This window comes from Anguilla anguilla, chromosome 1 (genome assembly GCF_013347855.1).
Source record: "Anguilla anguilla isolate fAngAng1 chromosome 1, fAngAng1.pri, whole genome shotgun sequence".
NCBI classification, from domain to species: domain Eukaryota; kingdom Metazoa; phylum Chordata; class Actinopteri; order Anguilliformes; family Anguillidae; genus Anguilla; species Anguilla anguilla.
In genome coordinates, this window is record NC_049201.1 from 82079927 (window position 1) to 82098983 (window position 19057).

The 19057-nt window shown below is 48.9% G+C and overlaps 2 protein-coding genes across 7 annotated transcripts in view; both read right to left on the reverse strand.

The window, feature by feature from the left end:
- The window catches only part of zp3d.1 (zona pellucida glycoprotein 3d tandem duplicate 1), an 8783-nt gene extending 2806 nt beyond the window's left edge, over positions 1-5977 (reverse strand). The window contains exons 1-5 of one of the 2 annotated variants that reach the window (XM_035411265.1): positions 4921-5977; positions 3762-4228; positions 2511-2623; positions 1732-1835; positions 1-95 (exon numbers count right to left, since the gene is read on the reverse strand). The exon at positions 1-95 is cut by the window's left edge and continues 80 nt beyond it. In XM_035411265.1, the coding sequence (XP_035267156.1) occupies positions 1-95; positions 1732-1835; positions 2511-2623; positions 3762-4228; positions 4921-5020 (879 nt within the window). In that variant the 5' untranslated portion in view covers positions 5021-5977. The other variant, XM_035411272.1, reaches the window with a different exon arrangement.
- A 3386-nt stretch (positions 5978-9363) lies between these two features.
- The window catches only part of dyrk1b (dual-specificity tyrosine-(Y)-phosphorylation regulated kinase 1B), a 58229-nt gene continuing 48535 nt past the window's right edge, over positions 9364-19057 (reverse strand). For 4 of the 5 annotated variants that reach the window (XM_035411256.1, XM_035411250.1, XM_035411241.1 and 1 more), the window contains 7 exons: positions 18599-18746; positions 17846-18132; positions 16793-16939; positions 16023-16184; positions 13542-13845; positions 13023-13126; positions 9364-11895 (listed from right to left, as the gene is read on the reverse strand). In XM_035411256.1, coding sequence (XP_035267147.1) covers positions 11134-11895; positions 13023-13126; positions 13542-13845; positions 16023-16184; positions 16793-16939; positions 17846-18132; positions 18599-18746 — 1914 coding nt within the window. In that variant the 3' untranslated portion in view covers positions 9364-11133. The remainder of the gene's footprint in view (positions 11896-13022; positions 13127-13541; positions 13846-16022; positions 16185-16792; positions 16940-17845; positions 18133-18598; positions 18747-19057) is intronic. The other variant, XM_035411231.1, reaches the window with a different exon arrangement.

The window sequence follows — 19057 nt, forward strand, 5'->3', positions numbered from 1 at the left end:
CCGTTCCGCTCTGGAGACGATGGGCGTGGAGGCCTGGAAATGCATGGGCGCCCCGAGCATGTAGCTCGCTGTGGAGTCCAGCCTCTCCCAGCGATCTGACACCGAACATAAATTACATTACATTACAGGCATTTAGCAGACGCTCTTATCCAGAGCGACTTACACAACTTTTACATAGCATTTTACATTGTATCAACTTATACAGCTGGATATATACTGAAGCAATGCAGGTTAAGTACCTTGCTCAAGGGTACAACAACAGTGGCCTTACCCGGGAATCAAACCTGCGACCTTTTGGTTACAAGTCCAGTTCCCTACCCACTGTGCTACACTCCGTCCCGAAACGGCACGAGCACTGCTGCTTTGCTCGTTTCCTTATTTTAGAATAAATCGGAGAAACCCCACGCTCCCCTTTTCGGACCACTGTTTTCTGTTATCATTGAGATTCAAGAGGAGGAAAAAAAAGTTATTGCTCACATTGGGCTATAAATACACTCCCAGAAATAAAGGTGCAGTGGAGGTACATTTTTATTCTTTAAGGAACAAATTTCCCAAATGTACCCTGAATGAACAATAATGTTCTCTTTGGGTACTAACAAATACCTTTTACGAGCCAAAGGGTGAAAATGAATTATGTATTGCTGGGTAGAGAACCAGCTTTATGTACCTACAGGGTGCCAGCCCAGCGACAAGCATTTGTACCTTTTTATGCACATTTTCATACCTTTTTTTCTGACCATGCGTGGACTTCAATAATGATCATAAAGGTGTGTATGTGTGTTGGGGGGTGGGGGCTGTGGGGGTATAATAAAATCAACCTTTGTATTATTGATAAAGTTGTGCGTTGTGCGTTGTGTTGTGTGTTATTGTCCTTGTTGTGCGTTTTTTTTTTTTTTTTAATGAACGACGTAGACATTTTGTCTAGGATATAAAATCAGTGGGAAAAATAATATCACTTTCTAAATATCCGGTGATAATGGCCTTTGCATGCGCCCTGTTGGCCCATCGGCTGTCAACGCTAGCAGGTGCACCTGACTTCTCCTGATAACAGTGATCCCTAACCCTACTCCTGGAAGGCCTGGTTTTTGTTTCCACGTTAATATTATATATATTTTTTAAATCCACAACTGGTTCAGATCAAAGAAACCTGGAAAGGTGAGATAATTAGTCAACTGTGCAATCAATAGTGATAATTAAGGACTGAATCGCAAAAAAAAAGAAGAACCTTAGGGCACCTCAGGGGCCAGGCTGTGGGGAGCCCTGTCCTATAAGGGCTCACTCACTCCTGCACCGTGCTACCCTAAGATGGGTGTCCGGGCAGACATGGCTGCCGTGCATCACCCAGGTGGGCGCTACACATTGGTGGGGGCTGAGGCTAGTTCCTGCTCATTCATCACTGTAAAGCACTTTTGAGTGTTAGGAAAAGTGCTATATAAATGCAATCATTCATGCATTCATTCATTCATTCATTCATAGTCATTTTCTTTCATGCCTTCCACGTTGTCATTATGGGGAGTTTTACGCCATTAATTCAAAACTCGACGGACGTCATACCCGTGATTTAACTCCAATAGACGTGTCCTCTCTAGCAGCACACACATGGCCACTGTCCTGGTTTTATTTTTATTTTTTTACTTCATCTGGATCATCGTTCAGAAAACGTTTGTTGCCCCCCCTCCTAAACCCCCCCCCCCCCCCCCCCCCCAACCGCTCAAAACGGAACATGCTCACCGTTGCAGGTGACCAGGCTGAAGATGCGCTCACTGGTTATACTCTTGAAAAAGGAGTCCGCCTTCAAACGAGGAACGTAGCCCACTTTGTAGGCATAGTGAAACCTAGAGGGAAGGGGGCCAGCATTCAGTGCAGGGGTGGGGGCAAGGAGGGCCGCACCTGTCCCTGGACATCCTGACAGCTCCTGCTCTTTGTTACTTAACCCTTGTGTTGTCCTAAGGGTCAAAAATGACCCGACACTATGTTCAACAGCAGAGAAAACCCCCTAAATTATCTTTTTTTCAGCTGTCCTACATCTGCTAATTAGAGTTGACTGATTTATGTTCTTCACGTTTTTGTTTTGTATCTATTATCTTATTTCATTCTTATTTATTTTTGTTGTTTATACACCTTGTGGGTGGGGGGCAATGGATCAAAAAATGGGAGAAGACCAGTGTTTTGTAGTTGAATTCCTCATTGTACAGTATATAAGAATATATCACTGTGTTGCCAAAAAAAGTGTACAGCCAGCCAGGTATTTCATCCAGGGTAATTGGTGGACACAAATAACCTTCATACACTTCACACTCACTGCTCTGAGCCGATTATTGTGCTTTTGTGTGGAAGGCAAAATCTTTTTCGATTGGTGAAAACTGAGTGGAAGACGGCTCATCGTTGCCCCCACCCCTAATGGGATTCAAGAAACATTGCGTCCCTGATCATTACCGTCCCTAGTTCGGCTATGAGGAAGTCTTCCTGCCAGTGGCAGTACTGGAGGAGAAAGTCCGGGCTTGTCGTACCTGTTGTAGGAGCAGTGGATGGGGAGGGAGAGCGGCACGGCTCTGATTACTGCCCCCTGTGGTTCAGGGACGTAGCGCAGGGCGCTGCTGTACACCAGCTGACCATCGTCTATCTGGCAAACAAAAAAGAACGTGAAGGAACGGGGGTGGGAGTTCAAGGTTTGGGGGGGGGGGGGTCGCAAACAGTTTTATAATCGGACATGGTGTTGCACTGAGTGTCCACCTATAGAACGCCGTTACTATGATTGCTGATAACTGTGATTATCAAGGTAACCACAAGCATCAAAACTAAAGGTTTTACGGGAGAGAAAAAAACTAACTGAAACTACAATATGCGTTTACAAAACAAATTAAGCCCTGCTGAAAAAAAATGTCTAAGCTGGTTTAAAATTGGTTGAGCTGTGCTTTTCGACGCTTCGAGCAGGTCATAGCTGATCGAAGCTGGTTAAGACGGTGGACAAACAGGTGGACTAGCTGACTATATTCGACGTGGGCTGGTCAGACCACTTTTCAGCAGGGAAATGAAATAGAATGATTGCTTTTCAATGCATGTCGAAAATATTCAGGAACTGTTTTCCCCTCCAGGTTGCTAAGCAATAAATTCCCAGTAGATGGCGATATCTCAGTGACGGTGCCATCCGCGATAAACACACGCTAAAGGAAGGGCTGCCATTCCACAAGCTCTTATGTCGATACTGGCCGGGAGAAAACGGCAGAGTCAATTTGGAATTACTTTGAATGCGACCCGGTTTCTGACAAAGGCAATTGTGTTGTCGTGAGCGGTGGCAAAACAATTTATGGAGCAATTCTGAATGGAAAGAATCCAACGAATTTAAGTGTAGGCTACCAGAAGAGCTCACACGAACCAAGCTTTTCAAGAGGTTAGAGAGAGTGTTCAGTTTAATTTCTTTGTGTAGTCGCAGTTCCACAAACCTGTGTAATCTGTTGTCAAGGTTAACACATGGAACGGGTAGTTCCACATCCCTCGCATAGGCATATGCACCCGAGATATAGTTGATTTGGACAGTGACTTTTTTTTTTACAATTTGTGATTGGGCTGACTACGGTTCTGACATGTACGCATTGTGTTCCTTGCAGATCACGATTAATAGCCTACTGTGTGCGTAAAACTTGAATTATGTAAAATATTTGCAGTGTTTATCTTGGACAGGGTACATTATGAACTTCTTGAGTCATACCCCTAATAAATTCCTACCACAATACAGAAAACTTACTGATCGCTGTACTTACCCTTGGCTTAATTCCACATCTGGCAAGGTCATTGTGAAAGTAAATGTAGTCTCTAGTGAAACGATAGACCTCACAATTTCCCAAGAACAGCATTGGTGGATGGCACCAAAATCCGAGCATTCTCCTGTTCACCCGCACAGAAACCGTCCCGTTCCCGCACCATACCTCGACTCCTCTGGGGTTACTGACGGGGGCCGTCGAGTAACCCAGCCAGTTGTCGGGTGGGGGAAGCAAGAGATTCCTGACGGCGTCGGGCACGGGCCTCAGCCCGGCAGTAGGTCTGAACATCTCCATGTCCACGAGGGGAGCCTTCACGTGGCGGAACATGGGGAGTTGGTAAGGCGGCAGGATGAGCCCGGGGGTCCTGGTTTCATGTCCCCTCATTCTTGGCCCGATCGCCTCGTGACGGCGACCGGGCTGCTCCTTCCTCTCCCAGCCTCCCACGCTCAGAACTGGCCCGGCGGAAACTGGCGGCGGCGAAAAAATAGCCACGAGGCAGACAAAAGACAGAAGATATAGCCACATTACGGACACCTTGCTCTGGCTCGAGCCGTCAAGAAGCAAATTAGATTCAGTATTTGGACGTTAAACCTTAATCTAAGGTCAGCTGTAAAACTTTTATACAATAGATTTACAAGCATTTAGCGACCGACGGTCAGTCACAAAAGTTGTTTTTTTTGTTTGTTTTGTTTTTAATAATGTGCAATTAGTAGCTGACGATCAACTTCAAACCCCTTTGTGTAGGATGTCAGCTCTGTGCACGCTGTAAGTAGGCGCACCTGTCAGTGAGACCTCTAAATAAACTCCGTCAATTAAGTGCCCGAAATTGGACACAGTTGAATAACACTATAGGCTGCTTTAACCGAAAACCTGCAACGTTCAAGAACTACGCGAATGCGTTGGATTCCATTTAGATGTTAGGCTACTGTTCAAACCGCACACTGTTTTGCTGGAATACAAAGTATGGGTAGTTTTAGACTAGGCTACTTTAATAATTAAACAGTTTTAGCCCAACATAGACTGCGTTTAGACATGAACTATGCCTGTAAAGTTATTTTCGGTTGCTCCAACGCGACACTGTCACAGTTGCGTTTGGTTGCAAGAAGTAGGTTATTATTTGTCTAATGGGCTATGTTGTTTCTGAGAATTTCGTAATTACCAATATCCTTATTTCCCCCTCCTGTTAACGTCTTCATCAGTACCGGAAACCAGAACCATGGACAGAGGTTTAAAGCCGTGGGGGGAAGCAAGATGCCCATCCCACATAGATTCCAGGCTAGTTTATAGAAATACGCCGAATGCGCGTAAACGGTAGCCTAGGATACTGGCCGGTCATGCACCTGACATTTTGAAACAATGCCACGATATTGCATTGCCTTTATGATGCATATTTACTTTCTCCACGAGGAGTTTTTTTTTTTCTAACGAAGAAACATATTCATAGAGAAAATGTACTGGAATCCAAGTCAACGACACTTCACGACCTCCTGGAAAAACAACAAATGCTAATTGCGAAGCCCTAAAAAATAATCATAATGGAAACCCTTGAACTAGACCATATATTTAGACGAAGATAGATGCGTTTATTGCACAAAATATGATACTTTCAGCCAAATCCAATCCCAGAAAACATTACAGCCCTCCTATGACGCTCGGCGTCGCCTCCGCCGCGGCCATAGCAAACGTAGCAAAATGGGCTGGAACTGTGCGGGCAATTGTAGTTCACGTTCTGTGCACCAGATGGAATCGTTTAGTCAGCCTATCTTTATTCTCGCTTCCTCTGTTTAAACCTGAGCATAGCGGGCATTGCACTATACATCACCTCTGGCATTAGTGTAGATAGCTCTGAGAGGTTCACCTATTTACTTTCACATGCCCGTATTATTAATAATCGAAGGACACCTTCGGATAGCCAATCATTCCCGCAAAGATGGAAGAATCCGTTGTCTCACATGCGAACATCGCCTTAATGCGGACTGCACACTATTGAGATTTCAAACGTAAGATTTCCGTTGAGGCTTGTATGCCGTGAAGGCTTTCAAATTCAGAACAATGGCAGTCTTACTTTACTAGTTTATTTCTATGAGTTAGCATTCTGATTTAGGATGTAAGCTCATTTGCTTCGAATGTCAAGCAAGCAGGCTAACCTATATCAGGTGAACCGGCACACGGCCCGATTTATTACAGCTAAATTAAAAGGCACAATAGGTTGGGCTATTTAATGACAAAATACTAAATATTTCAATTTGCACTGACCTAAAAAGACTACAACAACACCGTCACATTTGGAATACGAACGGATAATCGGCGCAGGCTGGACAATTCAGTTGCTAACTAATTGGAGTAGGCGTATTCTCACATCAGCAACGAATCAATTTGCTGAGACATGTCACACAATGGGATTGACGGTGGACACGATGGCAGCAAATGACACGTTATCGTTAAATGGTGGTAGGCTACCCGTTTAACATATTTACAACCAGCGACGCCCACATGTAATAGGACACAAAACCATTGCAAGTAGTGTTTTGTTTTTCGTTCCAACACAATCATAAATGGTCAGACGAAGTTTAATCACACTGGCGATAGTAGCCTATTTCATATAAAGCTCAATACGTTTAAAGTAGGCTGACCACGCACATTCAGATAGCCTACAGCAGGGTCGGGCGACTAAAACTATAAACATTTTGCGAAACAAATGTCTCTAAGGTAACAGAACCGGTTCGGTTTCTTTGGATAGCGCATTTTAGTTAAACGTTATGACAAGTCCAGTCCCGATTAAACAGCTCCTTGATATGGAAGAAGCAACTTCAAGGTGACCGTTATGAAGCCTACTACCCAGTCCACCTTAATTTTATGGTTGACTTCTGCCACATTTATCCAACTTCACAAAAAGTTAGCCTTTTCTTGGCCCAAATATAGTTCAGAGACCATGTTTAATCGTGCCATTGCATCATGTTCCAGCTCGTGCACAACGCCCCTTCTCTGGTCATACACTGAAATGATGCAAACACTGAAAGAGAATAGGCTTGATAGGCTACGGAGGATGCTTTTAAAGGGCACCGCCAAGAACGACTGGCAAGCTCAATCTTAAATCATGCCACTTTAAGACGTTCTTTTGAACATATGGTTGTAATGTTTTCTTGCTCTGCCCGTTACAATATAACCTGAGATTGAGATAGAGGCTACAGTTCAGGCAGTGGTTTCTCGTGAAACAGAAAATCGCTGCATTCCTAGTCGTCCTCGCTCCGCTTTTCGTGATCAGAGGAGCATGCCAGGTAATTATAATTCGCAAAATATGCACTAATCGCAAGCAGGGCTTCTTTGTGTTTGACTGCCAGAATGTATACCGTGGACAAGGGAACATGCCAAATTATTAAATAAATCCTGGATAAAATGCGTGAACTTGAAAATCACCATTTTGTTTAAAAAAAAAAAAAAAAAAAAAAAAAAAAAAAAATTGTAGGAAACTCCACAGAACCTTCCAGAACAAATAATCAAATACCAGACACCAGAAACAATCTCTGGTCTTACCACGAGCTTTCTGCCTGTTTGGACCAAGAGAACTTCACAAATTGATTTAATACAACAAAAAAAAAGAAACACCATTCTATTGCCTGGCCAGCTATTCAAGTCCATACTTTCAAGAAGGGAACTTAAACCTGCTTTTGCTGCCGAAAATACTCCCATTTTCTGTGGCAACCACTCACGTAGGTGTGTGTTAGAAGACAACGGGCAGCATAGCGGCACCACCACAATCTCCCTTCATACCACCCAAAATTCTCTTGACAGGAAAATACGGAGTAAGACTGAAATGAGCTGAACACCTGGTTAGAATATGACAAATGCCGCTTAATTTCAAAGCATTCCTTAAATCAAATCAGCAGGCAATGCGATGAGCCACCATAGCAATAGATTGTGAGCGCAGTATTAATAATTTCCTATTTCTGTCATCGCTGAAGCTCAGTGATGGGATTAATATTTATGAAGGGGCGTGATCAAAGACAAAACACACGTACAGCTAGAAAAAGTAACCTCCAAGGATATACTGCCCCCACTCCGCACCCGCACCCCCCACGGCCAGTGATCCTCGTCAGTAAAACAGACAAAAAAAAAAACAGCTGGATTGTACATGGATCAGCGGTAATGTCGTGAGCAATCAAAGAACTCGGTTCTGGAATGGGACACCAAAAGTCCAATTTGGTATTTGGCGCACAGTTGCTCCTCTCTGATAACGCAGGCTGCCCCCCATGAAGGCCCCACCCAAGCCTGGTGGGTCCTTCCAATCCAGGGGTGGTCAAGGAGGGCTGTACCAAGTTTCTGAATCTCATACCACATTCAGCACCCGATTATTTCATTAGTCCGGTTACTTCCATGGCATTCTAAGGACGTTTCTGGATAAGGTGCAGGTCCCAGTGGCCCGAACCCCTGGCCTTTAGCGAACCACAGGCTCTGCTGGCTCAGCCTGTCACTCAGCGCTTCATTGATAAATTAAAGCAGCCCACCGCACAGCAAACCCACCTCACCTCAGTTCTCTGGTCTGAAATTGGCTGCTGACCTCCAGGTGAACACGCGAGCCAGCAGACTGCGCAGGTGCTCAGGGTGACGGCCGCAGGCGTGGCCCGTGAGTCAGGGGGTGTCCAGTCCTGTCCGAAAACCTTTGTGGGTGCAGGTCTTTCCTCTTTAGGCCCAGCACTACAGCACCCGATTCACACGATTAGCTAACCTCGGTCTTCGACCAAGACCATGACAAGTCCAATGGAGTGTCGTAGCGCTGGGCTAAAACAAAAACCTGCACCCACATCAGCCCCTTTCAGACAGGACTGGACACCCCTGCTGAGCTGAACCAGTGTTGGGAGCCTGCAGACAATGATCTCATTGATCCTGGGCATCTGGAAGAAACACGCTGGCCCGTGAGGAACGTAACTGCCCTGCCCTGCCCTGCCCTGGCAGGCCTCCTGCAGAAGTCGCCCGTTCCAGCCCCTGGGGCATGCATCCTTTCACACTTCACATTTTTCACATTAACCCCCAAAGACTTAAGGGGCAGAAAGTGTTCTCGTTTAAGCCCCCTCTACACTGTCAGAGAAGTTATGAGGCACGGGCCGGACGATCTCTGGAGCTGTGGAGCAGGTCTGAAGTGCCCCTGCTGTCCCAACACAGGAACTCGCAATCGAAGACCAGTACCATTGGACAAAGGCACAATCCAGCAGAATCAATACAAACTATCCCAGCACACTTGCACAGATTTATCAGACTACTCACTGGCAGAGCTGTGGTTGAAATGACCTGGTGATGACATCACAAGAGCATTCTGAGTGCACTGCTGCACGGGCCTCCATTTTTCAACTTTTCTTCTCATTAAAATCAAACTATATATATTTCTATAAGTATATATATATATGCGCGCGGACACACACACACACACACACCATAAAATATTTCTCCTCAATGCCCACACTTTACCTGCAAGAATGCAAAACAAACAAAAAACAGCAGAAAGCAGTTTCATTTTTTCTTTTTTTTTTCTTGTTAAATAGTAATAAATACATGAGATGCAGTGGTTTAACTTTTTCATTTTTTCTGAAGCAGGAGGGTTAAAAAGTTTTTATTCATTTATTTTTATTTATTTTTATTTATTTATCTGTCTGTTTTTCTTTAGCAGCAATCCGAACATGGTTGAAAGTGGAGATAGCAGCCGAGAGAGTAGTTTCTTTTTTTTCTTTCTTTTTTTTTGACTCGATGGCAAACAGCACTCACAGAGTGTTGTGAAGGAGGGCAGGGGAGGAGAGGAGAAAGAAAAGAGGGAGGAGGAGGAGTGGTAAAAGGTGAAGTCAGAGTGAGAGGGGGCGGGGTAGGGGTCGGAGGGCATTAAACTGTCCCCTCAATCTACTGAACCCCTCCCTCCTGCTAAATATTGATGACCACCCCCCCTCTCTTCCATACAACAGAAAAAGGGGCAGCAACAGAAATCGTGAGCAAGATTTGGCTTAGCGTATCCAGAGTTAATCCAACCCACAATGTGTTTTTTTTTGTTGTCGTTGTTTTTGTGTTACTTTTTTTGTTGTCGTTGTTGTAGATTTCCGTCCGAAACGAAAGAGTCAGGTGGTGAGATGGTGAAACAGAAGGCAGACTATTATTTTAAACAAACAACAGGGAAGCATTTTGGTTTTTCCTTCAGGCAAAATGTTTTCATTTTTCGTCGTTTTCTTGTATTTTTTCCTCCTTTGTGTCGTTTTGTCTTATTCCCCCTCTCCTTAAAAAGCGGCTCATATCGGCGAAGTGTTTTAGCCTCCCCCTCCTTGTGTGTTTTTTTCCCCACCGTGTGGCGACTACTTTTTCCTCATTTTATTTGATTTGTATTCATAGTTTGAAATATAAGCCAGTGTTGTCAAGCGAGAGAAGATTTGAAACATTAAAAAAATGTAACAAAAGTATGAGAAAAATTGACCAAAACGGAAAAAAATAAAATAAAAAATAAATACAGAAACCCATTTTGTTTTGTCTGTCTTGTGTATGTAATAAGGTGTCGTTTGTCCCTCAGGAAAGTAAAAAAACAAAAACAAACAAAAAATAAATAAAACAAAAATAAAAAATAAAACACTGAATAAATAAAGCAACAAACCCAGAAAAAGCATACTGTTCATTTTCATTCTCTCCCATCCCCACATTTACCTCCTCATTGTAGTGACTTTTAATAAATTAACAATTTACAATTATACGCCTAGACTTCAGAAAAAACAAAATAAAAAAAGTGATTTAAAAAACGAAAGAAAAAAAGCATAGGGCATTCTCCCGCTCCTCCGCTGTCCTCTCTTCACATCCCAATACACTTTCCAATCCTATCCTGTCCCATCACCGCTTCCAATTTCCAAATACAACCCCAAACAACAACAACAAACCACCAATCTCGCTGCAAACCTGTTCTGAAATCACATAAAATCAAATAATAATAATAATAATAATAATAATAATAATAATAATAAAAACAAACTTTCTGAAACTTTCTGGTTTTCGACTACTTAAGCCCCCCTTTCTCCTCCCCGTCAAATAAAGAAAAAGGAAAAAAGAAACAGAAAAGAAAAATGGTTTCAAGCCTCCCCCCGTAAACCCTCCCTCAACCCTCTCCCCATGCAAAGCAAAAACCTCCTCTGATATTTCACAAGTTTGTCTCTGTATATCCGAGTGTGTGTGTGTGCGTGTGTGTGTTTGAGCGTGTCGTGCGCACAGGTGTGTGTGTGTGTGTGTGTGTGTGTGTGTGTGTGTGTGTGTGCGTGCGTGCGTGCGTGTCTGTCTGCGTGTGATGTCAGTAGTCGGTGTAGTTGTTGTGTTACTTTAAAATTTTGTATGGCTTTTGGAATTTGTTCAAGATTTATCAAGAGTTGGCCGCGTTCTGCCCACCCCCCCCTCCGCTACCGCAAACCCCCATCATGGCCGACTCCTCGGAATCGGGCCTACCCCCGCCCCCTACTCCCCTGGGCGGGACGCCCCCGGTTAACATACTGCCCCCCACCCCGACGCTTCCCTGGGGCGGGTTGTTATTGTTGTTGCCAGGGTAACAGGGAGGGATGTACCCCAGCCCGGAGGCAGCTACCATGCTGTCCTGAGAGGGGGGGGGCTGGGGCAACTGTTGCTGGGAGGCCGTGGGGGGCGGCGGGGGCGGGGGCTGGGGGGCCATGACTGTCCTAGTCCGAAAGGCAGAGAGGCCCAGGTGCAGGCTGGAGGAGCCGTACTGGCTGGAGTCCAAGCTGGGGGGGGGCATGATGGAAGACTGGCCCAGGTGGTGGTGGTGGGTGAGGCTCAGCTCGATGCTGTCCTGCATCTGCGGGGACGTGACGGGCATCAGCTGCGGCCCCGGCTGCGGCTGCTGCCCCTGCGGCTGGTTCTGCTGCTGCTGCTGCTGCTGCTGCTGCCGGAGCTGCCGCCCGTTGCCGTGGTGACCGCCGTAGATGGGGTGGGGGTGGTGCGGCTCCATCATGCCCCCGACGCCCACCCCGGACAGGAAGTGGCGCGAGTGCTGGGTGGCGGCCGGCTTGTGCAGCAGCAGCTGGGGATAGGCGGGGTCGCCGCTGTTGGACAGGGGCCCCACCCCGCCCTCCCCTCCCGGCCAGAGGCGCAGCTGCTGCTGGGAGGGAGCCTGGAGACGAAGGGGGGGAGGGGGGATGAGTCCCATCGTCCTACGGCTGCAGTCCCAAATTCACATTCCTGAAACCGTTGCTCTCCAGTCCTCTCTACCGCTAACCCTCTCAGGACGGCTACAGGTGAACCTCGCCTCCCTACCGCTAACCCTCACGGGGAGGCTACAGGTGAACCTTGCCTCCCTACCGCTAACCCTCACAGGGAGGCTACAGGTGAACCTGCCTCCCTACCGCTAACCCTCTCAGGACGGCTACAGGTGAACCTCGCCTCCCTACCGCTAACCCTCACGGGGAGGCTACAGGTGAACCTGCCTCCCTACCGCTAACCCTCACGGGGAGGCTACAGGTGAACCTGCCTCCCTACCGCTAACCCTCACAGGGCGGCTACAGGTGAACCTGCCTCCCTACCGCTAACCCTCACAGGGAGGCTACAGGTGAACCTGCCTCCCTACCGCTAACCCTCACAGGGAGGCTACAGGTGAACCTGCCTCCCTACCGCTAACCCTCACAGGGAGGTTACAGGTGAACCTCGCAGTCCCGTCAGGAGGACAGGCTCTTCAGCTTCCTGAGGTCCTCACAGCTCAGAGGCTCCCTCACGGCTTTAACAGCGTTAAAGTGCCGCTTTCTTCCCCTGACAGAGCGCTCGCGTGAGTCAGCGCTCCACATCGCAGCCTTTCCCCCGCTGCAGCCGCTACGCTACGAGCCGCTACGCTACGCGCTGCAACGCTACGAGCCGCTACGCTGCAGCCGCTACGCTACGAGCCGCTACGCTACGCGCCGCTACGCTGCAGCCGCTACGCTACGAGCCGCTACGCTACGAGCCGCTACGCTACGAGCCGCTACGCTACGCGCCGCTACGCTACGCGCCGCTACGCTACGAGCCGCTACGCTACGAGCCGCTACGGTTCGCAGTTCTGCACTTCAGCCGTAGGGGAAACCAGTGGCCAGACGCGACGCTTTGTTAAAACACTCGAATGCGCCCGAGATCGGCATTACGTTGAAGGAACCTACACAGACCGGAGAGCTGGAGGGCGCGGCCATTAGGAGCACTGACGCGTTTCTCACCGCAAGTTTAAAAAGTGTCACGGGGGCGCAAATGAGTCTGGCTTCCAGAGGAAAGGCTCACCTGTGGACTCTGCATCTCGTAGTCGGTGTGAGTGACTGCACTGTTGTAGTATCGGTTGCTGTACCGGTAATTTCGGTTGTCGTTGGAAGAACCGCTAGACCCACCTGCGACAGGAACACAAGGACAGAAGGGTGGGGGGGGGGGGGGGTGGCATCAGGCATCAGAAGAGAGGCTCACTGGATCTGGCGAATCAGAAGCAACAGTGCTGGAACAGTGCTCATTAAGGAAATAAGAGTGGTCACCAGCAGGGAATTCTGGGAAATAGAGTTGACTACACTGACGCCCAAACAAAGGGAAGGGGAGGGGGGGTGAGATGAGGACACTGTGGCCTCTCCTTCCCACCCTGGCAACACAGTCCACCCCTCTCCCCCCGGCTGGCTCTAATGGAGATGTACGGTCCTGTAGGTTTTCACTCCAACCGTGTGTAACCCTGGGCGACATGGCTCAGGAGGTAAGAGCGGTTGTCTGTCTGGCAGTCGGAGGGCACCGGGGCGCGCGGTTCCCACGGGGATAACCCACCCGAGCTGGAGACGGAGCTGGTGGTGGAGGTGGAGTGGCTGTGGTCCATGGCGGGGCTGGTGGAGGTGGAGCTGCTGGTGTTGGTGCCCTCGTCCGTGGTCTTCTTGAAGAAGTTGTGCTGCAGCGCGTAGAAGGGCGTGATGCGGGTCTTGGGGTCGTAGTCCAGCATGCGCAGGATCAGGTCCTTGAACTTCAGGTAGTCGCAGGGGGCGTGGCCTTGCTCCCCGGCCCGCCGCCCCCCGGGGCCCCCCGTCTCCACGCCCAGGATCTCGTGGAGCCGGCGCGTGGCCGGGGGCTTGTACTCCTGCAGGAGGAGGAGGAGGGAGAGGGAGAGGATGATGATGAAGAAAAGGAAAGAGACAGAGGAACAAGAGAGAGACAGAAGGGTACAGGGGCAGAGGAGGAAGAGAAGGGGGAGGATGATGATGAAGAAAGGAAAGAGACAGAGGAACAAGAGAGAGACAGAAGGGTACAGGGGCAGAGGAGGAAGAGAAGGGGGAGGATGATGATGAAGAAAGGAAAGAGACAGAGGAACAAAAGAGAGACAGAAGGGTACAGGGGTAGAGGAGGAAGAGAAGGGGGAGGATGATGGGAGATCAGTCATTAATTTGCCCTCAGTACTCCACCCCAAAGCCCGCCAGCACATCTCAACTCTGACTGCAGCTTCTGCTGCTAACCCCAACAGCACAACAACAACTTTGGCTATTAGTTAGTGCCATTAAAGTTAAAGGGCTTTTCTATTTTGAGTCACACAATATGAACATGCATTTTTTCTTTCACGTTATAAACATGACAGCACAGACGACGAGCACAGCACAGACCAGCACAGACACAGATGAATGGTCAGGGTGATGAAAGGGAATGAATGAGTTCTCATGAGCTTGGGGGTCGGGGAGGGGGGTGCGGTGGGGGAGGGGGTGCGGTGGGGGAGGGGACTGCGGCATCACCATGGTCACCGGCGCTCAAGTCTGGCCACACTTCTCCCGACAGTCGTCGGACATCTTGTGTGTACAGCATGCACGCTGCGCGCACTAGACTCAGTCACGCTCAAACATACACACCCAGTTATTAATACACAGCTGAGATGTGTGGTGTGTTACGTGATATAAGCACATCACACACCGAGCCAGAGCCCGACACACACACACACACACTGCATAAAACTGCTCCCACTCAAATAAGGTTGATGTTTCTATGACGTTTCAAGGACTAATGTGACAGAATTTTCTACGGATTTCTTGGGCAATGGGGCATTTGTGAGGTGGACATAAATTCTGTGGGCTATTACTTTCAAAAATATATTTAAGTCTAAAAGCACACACTTTACCAATGGCAAAGACTTATGTCAGTGTAATTATGTACAAACTGGTGCACAGGTCTCACAAGACCTGACAGCAAGTAACTTAATGCAAGTGAAGCAGCAGGAGACATGTACATTCTGCCCACTGCAAATCGTTTTTCTTCATGTGGCTAGACTTTCCGACTTCTCAATGACAGTGGGCCATTTGACCGCTTTCAAAGGAGTTCTCCAGGACTCTGCAGGGCCGTACTTTGAGGGATTTTCAGGGGCCGTGAACCGTGGGAACCCCGATTTAAAATGCAACCAAAACAGGGGTAGTGGGGCAGTCAGCTGATACGCTCACCGGGTATTAACCTTTAACCTTCAACCCGCTTTAACCCACTTCCTGGAGCGACAAGCACACCCTAGCCCACGCCCCGCACATGGGGCTCCTACTGTGATGTCCTCACCTGGGTTCACCCTGCGCCCTGCCCGCCCTGCCCCCCCCCCCTTCTGCTCAGCCCTGTCAGTCAACTGCACACTAATCCCACAAAAACACACCTCAACCAGTCCCTCCCCAAACTTTCTGACCCGGGACCCAGCTCATCAGCGAGTGTCTTTCCTGCGATCAGAAACGGAATCTGACTGATCTGAACCAAATGCGTTTCACTGACGTGAGCAAAACATTCTGATTGGTTCAATGAAATCTGTGATTGACAGCGCAGTGTCGCTCCACCTGTTACCGGGCTCCTGAAACCGCTCTTCACAGGACCGACCAGTAGGGGTCACTGTTTGCCAGGCAGCGTGGCTGTGGAGCTCCAGCCCAGAACAAGAACCAGAAGGCCGGTGGGCGAAGAGCTCGGACCCGGCTGCCGCGGTTTACTGCCAATTCCCACAATGCAATGGGGCTGAGACCAGAGTTTTTGCAATAACGTAACGGCAGAGGCTAGGTGGCGGGGGTCTAATGACTTGGGGGGGGGGGGGGGGACGAGGGTCGGTGATGGTCGCGTATGGAAGGGAAGAGAAAGAGAGAGATATCGCTAAAAGGTTTAAAAAAAAGAGGAGAATGTCTTTATGTTTCTCCCATCCCCACTTTTTTCCCCCCCCCCACCCTCTCTCTCTCTCTCTCAGGGTTGGATTTGGGAGGTGGAGGGAGATGGAGAGTCGGGAAGAAGAAGAAGAAAAAGCAGATTTTTACTCACAGAGGCCGAGGGATAAAGTACCTTCTTTATGTCCTTGTTCTTCTTGACGGTCCAGAGCCCGTCGGACAGCTTGTCGAAGTATTTGCGGGCTTTGGGGGCCTGGTCCAGCATGTGGTTGGGAGGAACCCCCAAAACCTCCACGATCTTATTCATCTGATCCACCTGCAGGGGGGTAACAGGCCTGTTTAGCGGGCGGGGAGCGGAGCCGCTGAGCTGGGACGGCCCAGCCGCGGCGCTGTCACTGCCGCAGGGACGCCATCTCTGCACACTACCCCTCATTAATCAGGAGAAATAAGGCTGGTCTCTGATTGGGGCCGCTAGTGTGCGGCTTTATCGCTGAGCATTCTCTCCTGCCGTCAGCTATCCAACGGCGCCGGGCAATACTTACGAACCCCAAGTCCTCCCTCTCTCTGGGGAAGACATTTCAGGCTCTGAAAACCCGTCCAGTATTCTCATTACTCAGGAAAAATTACAATCCCTGCTTCCGAAAAACCTAAACGCACTTTCAAAGGCAGGGCGGCAGGCGAAACAAAAACACAACCTGTGAAATTCAGGCTCACCGATTTAAAAACAACGGGAGTGCGTGTAGAGTGGCTGAAGTTTGCATTTTGGTTTCATTGTTTACAAAACGACTTGTTGAGAGTCCCAACAAACAAAATCAACAATCCAAATAATAATAAGAACAACAACAACAACAACAACAAAAAAAAAAAAAAAAAAATAATAATAATATTGATAATAACAGTAATAATTGGCCGATGTGACAGTACCTCGTTGGAGCCGCTGAACAGGGGCTCCCCCGTGTGCATCTCCACCAGAATGCAGCCGAGCGACCACATGTCTATGGCCAGGTCATAGGGCATCCCCAGCAGCACCTCCGGCGAGCGGTAGAACCGGCTCTGGATGTACTGGTAGATCTGAGGAGGGAGAGGAAGGATGGACGGAGAGATGGACGGGGGGGGGGGGGGGGTTGTAGAGAGGAGACAGAAGAGAGGAGAGAAAGAGAAAGTGGGGTTAAAGATGAGAGGAGAGCAGGACACGTGCAGCAGGTCTGCGTTGGTAACCGTGTTAGTGGACTGGAGGATGCTGGGGAGGACATTGCGTGCTGAAGGCTGGCCTGGTTGTTATTACATCTGTATTCCACTAGGTGGCAGCAGCAGCTGGGTCTGTCAGTCAGAAGGGTGCAGCATCCTAGATTGGACTGCGCTCTCTAGCTCCTCCACAAATTTTTTTTTCTTTCTTTTTTTTCTCCCCACTGTTTGAGAGATTCCTTCTAAGACGTGCTATGAATGTATACTTATTTTTCTACCTGAGAGAAACCACAGCAACCCCCCAACACCCCCTCCCTCCCTCCCTCCCTCCTTCCCTCCGTCCCCCCCCCACCCCACCATCCATTTCTCTCCATCTTCACAGAGACATTTCTCTGTGGGGCGGAAACAAAACGGGAGTCCCTGGGCTCTTCTCGCCATCCGTTTCAATTCCTCTCAGCCGCCAACCGGCGCGGACCGGACACCGGGAGCGCCGCACTGCATTATGCTCTCCCTCTCTCCACAGCTGCTCAGCCCAGGCACCGCTGCGGCTTTGTCTAAACCGAACTACATCGTCCACAATGCACTGCGTCGAACCAACCGTAGCCCTTACACCGAAACTCCTCAAGCCTGCGCACTATTATTAACCTTGACCTTCCAAACAATATCTCCAAAAGAAAAGGCACCGCTGTGACCTACTGGTACCCTTAACCAACAAAACCACTCCGCCTACAAACGGAGATCCTTGACCTTCCAAAACTACATCTCCCAGAATTCCTTCGGCCCAAAGCTCACCCGCTGGCCCAGCTGGCAGGAGCTGCCGAAGTCGACGATCTTGATGGCGCTGCGCTTGGGGTTGCAGAGCAGGATGTTCTCGGGCTTGAGGTCGCAGTGGATGATGCTGAGCTCGGGCGTGGCCAGGAAGAGCAGCGCCGTGCACAGCTGCTGGGCGAACTTGCGCGTCAGGTTGAGCGACACGCCGCGGAAGTTGGTGTTGCGCAGGAGGTCGTACAGGTTGTAGGAGAGAAGCTCGAACACCAGGCACAGGTGGTTGCGGAACATGAAGTGCCTCTTCAGGTGGACTGTCGGGGAGAGGGAGAGAGAGGGAAAGGGTTAAAGCGCGCTTAGAAACAGACCGCACACCGCAAGGTCACAAGTAGGCCACCGTGTGGGAGGTGAAGGGGTTTCACACCCAGGTAAAACCGCACTGAAAGTGCAGTATCCGAAATGAGTCGTGTCACTCCGCCTTGTTACAGGCACTGCTAGACCGGCTCCACAGAAGTCTGAAGTTAAACTGCCTGCCTCTTGGTACAGGAATAGAGTACCTCCTCCTGGAACCTTTCTTAATTTTACACCAACATCATAGATATTTAGTACTATATATAACACAAAACAATAATTATAATCATCAAGGACAGGAAACCACATTAAAACTGTGCTTTAAAAGGGGAATTTTCCCGATTTTGCTGAGAAGCCACTGGAAGCCTTGGGGAGCCTAATAGCCCAGTGTTCCAGTCTCTCACGGGCGCGTGTGTGTGCGATGCTCACCAATGTAGTACTTCATCTCAGTGTCGTGTTTGTTCATAAGCTCCAGCAGGCGCAGCTCGATCTGGGCCTGGTTCAGGAAGGCTTTCTTGTTCTTGATGATCTTGATGGCCACCCACTCCTGCTCGTGGTGGTCATACGCTTTCACCACCTGGAGGAGGGGGGTGGGGGGGGGTCAGGCTCAGTAAGACACTGCTAATTGGGATGTGGCCATTCAGCCTGCTTTAAAGTTCACTGTGCAACTTACACAACACTCCACAACTAATTCCTATCAACTTGCCTCAGCTTCTGTCCATCTATCCCCCCCGCACATCCCGTTGGTAACACTACATCTCCGCACCAATTCACCCACCCCATCCATCCCTACACAATTCTGCTTTGTGCTAACAGGACCGGTGCGCTAAAGCTGCAGTACATCTTGAGCATGTTGCCTCTTCATCCCAGCTGACCTCACCCCTGCCC